Raw genomic sequence first — 8,717 nt, 5'->3', positions numbered from 1 at the left:
GTATGCGAACTAAAGAAAGCATTGTATGGTTTAAAGAAAGCACCTAGAACTTGGTATGCAAGGTTGGACAAGAATTTGACAAAGCTCGGATATAGCAAAGGTATGAAAGATAGTAATCTCTATTGGAAAGAAATTGATGATATCATATTTGGAGAAAATGATGATGAAAGTGACATGTTTGCAGAAGAAATGAAGAAGAAATTTGAAATGAGCATGATAGGACAGATGAAATATTTTCTAAGATTACAAATTGTGCAGGACGAAGAAGGAATCTTTATTTCTTAGACTAAGAATTTGAAAGATTTATCGAAAAGGTTTGGTTTGGAAACATGTAAACCCATTGAAACACCTATGGTAATTGGACATAAGTTATCTACAAAGTATAAGACACCTACTATTGAGAAAAAGAAGTACAGATCTATGATCGGAGGATTGCAATATTTGATTCGCACAAGGTCGGATATAGCAAATGCAGTTGGAATTGTTGTAAGATTTCAAGATGATCCCAAAGAAGCACATTATGCAACAATAAAAAGAATATTTAGATACCTAAAATGAATGCTAGAGTTTGGATTGTGTTATGATAAATCTAATGATTTCACTCTATATGCTTACACCGATGCAGATTGGATAGGTAGTATGAATGACAGAAAGAGCACTGGTGGCGGAGCCTTCTTTCTTGGAGGAAGATTGGTTTCTTGGCTAAGAAAGAAGAAGGATTGTACCTCACAAAGTACAACATAAGCATAATATGTTACAATATAAAACAATTGTAATCAAGTTGTTTGGATGAAGTAGATGCTGAAGGATATAAGGATAGAATTTAGTGAGCCTGTTGTCATATACTATGACAACACAAGCACAATAAATATGTCAAAGAATCCAGTGTTGCATTCTAAGATCAAACACATTTCTATCAAGTATCAAATCTTGAGAGAGAAATTTGCAGAAAAGGAAATTAGATTGGAGTATGTAAGCACAAAAGTGCAGATTGCAGATATTTTCACTAAGCCTCTTCCCAAAGAGACGTTTAAGTATTTGTGAGGTATGCTAGGGGTTACGCCCCTTCCTACATCAGAGTAGATATGCAAAAAGTGCATCAATCCAGTGTAACAGAGCATTGTTTTTGTATGGATTGAATGTTGATGCTTCCTGGATAGGGGAGTATCTATGATGGATAGAGTCATCAAGGACTCTTATTGGATGTTGTTTTTGAAGAGTGTCTTTGGACACTTGAGCTAAGTAAGAATTTGTTGTATTAGAGTTTTGATGGTTTTTGAAACCTTTGACATTGATGTCAATGGGGGAGAAGTTCAACATGAAAAACAAGCAAGTGCAACATGTTCGGGAGAAGTTTAATAGTTTGGAAGAAAATAATTTGGGAGAATGACTGATGAAGAGGATTTGAAAAGAAAGGTTAACAGTCTTTTGTTGGTATTTTTGGAACTAGATGTTTTTCATCTATGTTACCATCAATTCCAAAGGGGGAGATTGTTGGAAGCATGAATTCTGATAATATTCTTATGGGGGAGTATTGTAGATCATTATCATGATGATATGTTACATTCATGATTGTGTTTGTCATTGATGTCAACATAGCAATTTTTTGTGTTATCTGACAGAAGAACAACAGAAAGATCAAGTTGATATGAATAGATCATCGAGCATTATCAATAGCAAGGTTAAAGAGAGGTATAACTAAGTGTCTAGTATATGCAGCTAACCTTAGAAGCATAAGATATTAAGTTTGGAAGAAGCTATGCATGTTTTAGTAAAAATAGTTCTGAGATAGACTTTACAAAGGCATGTTTTGGTAAACTTTTTATATCTCTTAGTAGATTTATTATTCTGAGAAGCCAAAGTTATAGATGTGAAGAAGACATGTTGGTGATGGCATGGCTAAGTTCACTCATCATAATGTTATGTGTACAAAAAGTTATTCAAGTTGCAAGGAGGAATATTAATGTTATCGCTAAGTGTAACATGTTCTTAATGTGGTCCTATAATAATTAATTAAGAAGGTGTAACAACCGACTCAGGAAATTGTTTTATGGATTCAGTATAAAAGAAGAACATTTTCCTTTATAAAAAATAAGAATGTATGGATGTATGTGAATTATTGAAGAGTGGAATGCGAAGATAAGATGAGCTGAGCATAAGTGAAGGAAACTTCATTGCTGAGCTTTTATTGTGTGATCAGAAGTTTGATACTTGGATCCAAGGTTCGTGACCCAGTCTACAAGGTCTAACAGTGATTGGTCTGGTTGACAAGACAGAGGAAAGAAGTTTACAGTACAATACACACAATTATTATGCAAGGTAGTTGAGAGATCAGTTGCATAGTTAGTTCAGTTGTCTTGCCTCAGAAGTTGTTTGGATAGTGGATTCATCTGTCTTCTATATCTCCTAATAGGGTTGGAATCTCCTAAAAAGGATTCAAAGTCTCATAATAGGGACTCATATGTACTAAATATTGTAATAGACTCCTAACAGGGTCCATCCTCTAACAAGGAATATTTATATTAGTAAATTATCTTGTGGACATCATTCCCACCAAGGTTTTCCCTTTGACCAAAGGTTTCCCTAGTTAACATATCTAGTGTAATTGTCTATGTGTGTCTTGTTATAAGGAAGATAAATGCTTTAATTATTGGATAAATGATTCACCCCACCCCACCCTCCCCTCTGAGTTATCTTGGTGGACTATTATTTCTAATAGAAAGAAGTTAAAGTACAATACATACAATTATTCTACAAGGAATAGTTGGGAGATCAGTTGGACAGTGAGTTCAATGATCTTGACCCAGAAGTTGTTTGGACAGTGGGTCCTTCTATCTTCTACAACTTCTAATAGGGTTGGCACGATTCCTAAAAGGCTTGGAATCTTCTAACAAGGATTCAAAGTCTCCTAATAGGGACTCATATGTACTAAATGTTGTAATAGACTCCTAATAGGGTCCATCATTCCCACTAGGGTTTTCCCTTTGATCATGGATTTCCCTAGTTAACATATCTGGTGTAATTGTCTATGTGCATCTTGTTATGGTTGCCGTCTACTTTAGTTGAATGGATAAGATTGTTTAAAGTTGATAAATTTTTTAATTGTTGGATAACTGATTGAACCCCATCCCCACCCCCTCGTCCCTCGCCTCTCAATTATCTTGGTGGACTATTGTTTCTAACAAGATAAAGAAAAGCTCACTCTTAAGTTCAACACATGTCTTGTGTTGATGAAAGCCATAGAATCTGTCGTAAAATCTGCTACTACCACATGGAAGAACATTTACAACCTGCAACAATCGAGTGATTTTGTTGTTCATCTTAGCAATCCAACGGTCAGAACGCGCTCCATCTGGTCTGGGTCAAATCGACCGTCCAGCCCCAGATCAGCCGCCTCCAGCAGCCTCTCCTCTTTCACCAACCTCCAGACGACCTCCACCAGAACGACATCACCGGGGTCGGTGGCAACAACGTCTAACGGGTGACGCCTGCAGGCGATCTCCAAGAGCACGACACCGTAGCTAAAGACGTCGGACTCTAGGGTGGCTTTTTTGGTGAGGGATCTTTTCGGCGCAATGTAGCTGATAGTGCCACCATCGATGCTGGTGGCGAGAGAGGTGGAGGTGGTGGTGGAGAGGTGGAGGAAGTGGGCGAGGCCGAAGTCGCCGAGGTGGGCGTCATAGTGGAGTCGACCATGACGTTGCTGGTCTTGACGTCACAGTGGACCACTGTGTACTCGCACTCCTCATGGAGGTAGAGGAGCGCCGCTGCCAGGCCTCGACAGATGTTGAGGCGGTGGGGCCACTGCAGTGGGATGGAGGAGTCATAGAGGATCTGGTCCACGCTGCCGTTGGGCATGTAGTCATAGACGAGGAGTAGCTCTCTGCCTTCGTGGCACCACCCTTGCAGCTGCACCAGGTTTCGATGTCGTAGGCGCTCGATTATTATAACCTCCAAAAGGTACTCTCTCTCGCTCTGGCTCGAGCTCTGTGAGAATCGCTTCACCGCCACTGCCCACTCTGAATCGCCGCATCGTATGCTCCCTGCGGGGAAATGCGTCAGTCCACGTGGAATTAATGCACTTTTTAAAGTGGACTGATAATAATAAAAATTGTACCTTTGTAGACATCTCCAAATCCACCTTCGCCGAGGAGTTGTTTGGGATCGAAGTTGTTAGTGGCACGATTGAGGTCCTCGTATGAGAATTTTTTTAGAAACACATCCCAATCGCAGGCCTTTGTTATTTCCTTACTTAGGTCGGATGCTGGGTTTGATCTCCCGGCCTCACTGGTTGGTGTTAATGGGATTTTTGTCCTCTTTTTCCTTACTATGTACAACAGTATTGCAAGGAGGAGTGCCAGTGAAAATGAAGAAACAGTTAATGTTGCTACTAGCACCTTATTTATTCTGTATTGGGATTCGCCAGAGCACATCTTCAATGTCCATGAGTGAATTGTATGGTACTCACTGTCGTCACCTGTGCTAGCAGAAAATCCCACAAATACCTCTTCGCCAACTATATACCTACAAGTATAAAAATTAAATATGATTTAGATAACAACCAATTTAAAACAGTAGAGATTTTAATAGTAAGGAAAGAAACAAATGCTGTCTTGGATTGTAAAAACATGACAAATACTTAAAATATTTAAGAATTTATTATTTTTCTAATAACTAGAAATGAATTTACTTTTAGAGAACAAATATTACATTTTTATATTAAGTTATTATTTCAAATATTACATTTTTATATTAAGTTATTATTTTTAATAATCTTTAGAATTGAGAATCTACAAAATTAAAGATTACAATATATTTTTTATAACAACAATATCCTTATATATTTTTGTAATAAGAATGCTAAAATTGGTCATCATATTATTTGTGATAAATGGCAAAAATGATATAGTATAGTTCAACTGTAATGATGTGATCCTTTTCATCAAGATTCTCAAAACTCTATAAAGTTGTTATTGTAGATTGATTGTTCTATGTAGAATATAATCTCCCATATTATATTCATAGATTTGTCTAACAATATTTAGATTATTTTATTTTTAATAATTATTTCAATCTTAAAAAATTGATACTTGTTACAATTTTTGTTTCCATTTTCTAATTTTTGTTAAACTATTTTTTACAATTACTAGAGATATGATGGTGATCATGGTTGAAACATGTGATCTATTTTTGCAAGTGTATATATTTATTGTTTTATAAATTATAACATGTGATTGTGAAGAATGAAATGAGTCGTTATAAACTACTCCTTAAACATAGATCAATGAGTTTTACTCAAAAACTATAAAATGAAATTCTAATAATATTTCATAATAGTTTAACTCATCTTAATCAAAAAAATACTAAGAAAACTTAAACTTCTACAATCAAAATGAAGGGACTCTCTGTCTATCATTGTAATGAAAGATTAATATGAAATCAGCACTAGGAGAAAACACCTAGCAGCCACTAGGGATAACGTGGGCCCCTAAAAAAATGTAAAGATTTCAATTTTTGACAAAAATATCAAAAAGTCTCATCTACTGGTAGTTAATGTTCAAAGCGAATCAGCTATTTTGTGAACTATTTTAAAAACCGTAATTAAGAAGTATCTATGATCAAACTATCTCTTCCCCTCTAGTTTTAAGAAAAACATTTAAAAAGAACATCTCTTTTAATATTCAATATCTTTAAACATTCGACCTCTCAAATCTTGTGTACTACCTTACATTCAGATTGGGATTCAGACGCTGTTAAAGAATGTTATATGTAAAACCACCTAGTTTTTTTCTACCCGGTAAAACTACCTAATGTGATACAATATGGCTACCTAGTTTTTTTTATAACACCTTAAAATTTTCTCTATCTGTAGTTTCATCTCCTTTCACAGATTAAAATGGATGAGAGGGGAAAAAATTGTGAAAAGGGTTGACAATGTACCTGGAAATATTCAACTGACAAGAGAGGACCAAATCTGTGATGCCAGGATCTCCAAGAGAAGCATTAATGGCGTAGACATTCAGTCTTCCTGTAACTCCATCGTATTCGATCTTCACATTGATTTCATTTCCAGCTCCTAGATTGATCCCGTAATTTCTCAGCATCGACACGCAGGCAGAGCTAACATTGTTGAGATCCAGGCCAACATGATTGTTATCCGGGTCAAATGGATTCATGTACAGATCAAATTCAACAGCCACTCCGTAATTGCTCTTACTGGAAGTTGAATTGTAAAGGCCAAGGTTGCCGCCACCGCTATTGTTTGGGATTAATTTGTGCGAAAAAAGCCCAAACGCCAGGCCGTCGCCACTGCCATTGAATTCAGGCCTTTTAATGGAGAGAGTGAAAGTAGTCTCGAAGGAAAGTGTGAGCCCCGTGGCTCGATCACAGATCTTTATTGGTTTAGAGTACACGGCCCTTCCAATGCTATGAGCCAGCCCGTCGGCCGTTAGCTGTAGCACGCTGTTCTCGAATGTAGCGTTTCCTAGGGTTTCAATGCCATCCGGGGATTCGAACGTTGGATAGCTGAAATTGACGAAGGGTAACTTTGACGTGGCCTCTGATCCAAACAAGAAAATCAGACATAAAGCTAGACTCTGACCATAAGTGCCCATGAAATTCAAGCACATGTTTATTTTGGCTCCAAAGATTTTAAATATTTTATGCCCTAGCTGTATCTCTAATTGGGGATCTTCTTAGCAACTGAACTTGAAAATCTATCAAGTGACAAAATTTCAGAAATCTTCTCGATAAGTCTCGTCAATTATAAAATTGAGAGAAATTGCTTGGGCAACGATTACTGCGTCTTACTGAAAATCTTATCTTCAAGAAGTCTGGAATCTTCATTGCAGCAGTCCAGGTGAGATTTTCCCTAGTCTTCAAGTTATTTATGCCCTTACTGGAAATCTTCTCTCCAGATAGCTAATGTTTCCCCCTGTCTTCAAGCTATTCCTACCCTAACTGGAAATATTCTCTGCAGCTGAGTTCGAGAATCTGTTATTTGATGGAGCTTTGATAATCTTGTCCGCTCCTGAAATTTACTCTCTTACACCTTCAAAAGTAAAAGCAGGAGAAATTACTTTTGCTAAAGGCTGCACATATGCTCTTCAAAACTTCCTGCCATCCAAATTCAAAATCTCTGCCCCTGAACTTAAAGATTTTCCCTACTCTCTATTGGAGATTCTCTAAAGTTGGAAGAATTCTCTGAGCCTAATTCTACTGAACCTCTAGACAGAGAGCATCAGCACAAATTGTTGGGGTTAGCTAGCCCCAGCATATTTCTCACTGAAAACACCTTTAAGATTTTCCGAGACTAATTCAAATTGTTTATGCACATTGAGCTTCAGAAGAAATTTCTTGTTCTGAGTTCTTGCCCGTATCTCTTATTAAATCCCTTTTGCAGCTCAACTAATCTTGAGATTGAGGTTTTCCCTAGACCGTCACATTTTTATATTTGCATCCAAGCTTGAATTCATGCCTTGCCAGAAAATTTGCTTCGAAGCTTTGAATTTGAGCCTTACCAGAAAATTGCTAGGAATCTTGAATTTGTGCCTTACCAGAAAACTTTCTATTCTGAGATTTGAAATCTCTCTGCAACCGCAGTGTAGAATTTTTCTCTACATCTGAACTGTACTGAACCTTTAGGATTGAATTTTCTTCCTATCTTTGCTTAGATTTGCATTCAACCCATACAGAAATTCTTGGGCTAACCCCTTGTGCATATATGGTATTTCAAATATTCTCTGCAGCAAAGTCCTAAGATCCTTCACACGGTCAAGTTTCAAGCCCGACTTTGACCATCTCGAATTTTTCATGAGCCATCAGATCATTTATGTGTCCGGGCCTCGAGAGACTTCTTGGTGAGCTTGAGTATTTATATAAGTTTTTTTCCCTAGAACAACGTTTCAAACAATCTCGTTGGAAGGGTTTTTTACAGTGGAAACTTTCTGATTCAACGAAGGTTAAATCTGAGATTTTTATCTGCTCAGCATAAAATAATGGAGATGGGCATTTGTCTGATCGAAATTGTTTAAAGATGAGAAGACAATTCTTATTGCTCACAATGCTGCACGTCAACAACCTTCACGCGCTCTTTTCATACTCCATTTTTCAGACAAGACATTGTCCTCATCTATTTGTCATATAGTTTGCAGAATGATTATAACGTGTTGCGTGTATACAATGATTTAAAATGACAGATAAAAATTCCTTAGATGCTGGAATAATGCGATTTTTGCGTAGGCCTGCTAAACCTCATGGGAATGCAGCCACAAACTCTTGTATTACAGCAATGCTTCATGATGTCTCGTTCTCATAAATTAATCGCCATCTCTCCATATCTTTAGCTTTCATTTGTACAAATGCACAATGGGAAACTGCTTTTACGTTGTAGGCTGGAGTGCAACTGTCATATTATCACAATTGTTTTTAGAACATTTTATATTAACATTAACTCTTAAAGTTGCGAGAGGATGAAATTTGATAAATTATATTGATAATCAATTAATTAAATCAATCAAAAGTGTTGTGATGGGTTCTATGGATTTTAATTTTAGTGTTGTTGATCTATACAGTGTTTTTTTAAATGTGTGCTTCCCTAATATATAACTGATCTTTCAAATTTATAAAAGCTTTAATTATATTTAATAAAAAATATCAAATTTATAAAAGCTTTAATTATATTTAATAAAAAATAAATAGTTATTTTACATAGATAT

General features: G+C 36.5%; 1 protein-coding gene across 1 annotated transcript; it reads right to left on the bottom strand.

The window, feature by feature from the left end:
- Positions 1–3,400: 3,400 nt before the first annotated feature.
- LOC149531686 (L-type lectin-domain containing receptor kinase VIII.2-like) lies at positions 3,401–8,314 on the bottom strand. The gene is made up of 3 exons (XM_089811041.1): positions 5,941–8,314; positions 4,118–4,524; positions 3,401–4,043 (listed from the first exon to the last, which is right to left on the bottom strand). The coding sequence occupies exons 1-3, from the start codon at positions 6,627–6,629 to the stop codon at positions 3,538–3,540; spliced, it is 1,602 nt and encodes a 533-aa protein (XP_089667167.1). The 5' UTR covers positions 6,630–8,314; the 3' UTR covers positions 3,401–3,537.
- Positions 8,315–8,717: the final 403 nt, after the last annotated feature.

This window comes from Cupressus sempervirens, chromosome 11 (genome assembly GCF_028749045.1).
Source record: "Cupressus sempervirens isolate cs-2001-9-10 chromosome 11, ASM2874904v1, whole genome shotgun sequence".
In the NCBI taxonomy this organism is placed as follows: domain Eukaryota; kingdom Viridiplantae; phylum Streptophyta; class Pinopsida; order Cupressales; family Cupressaceae; genus Cupressus; species Cupressus sempervirens.
The sequence above is the reverse complement of the archived record's forward strand: the minus strand, read 5'-3'. Positions and strand labels throughout refer to the sequence as shown.

Bases quoted from the DNA above. Each gene is read 5' to 3' on its own strand.
- LOC149531686 (XM_089811041.1), bottom strand. From the start codon at position 6,629: ATGTGCTTGAATTTCATGGGCACTTATGGTCAGAGTCTAGCTTTATGT. The intron at 4,525-5,940 runs GTACATTGTCAA...TTATACTTGTAG, and splicing joins TGTCAGTTGAATATTTCCAG to GTATATAGTTGGCGAAGAGG. The intron at 4,044-4,117 runs GTACAATTTTTA...ATTTCCCCGCAG, and splicing joins ATTTGGAGATGTCTACAAAG to GGAGCATACGATGCGGCGAT.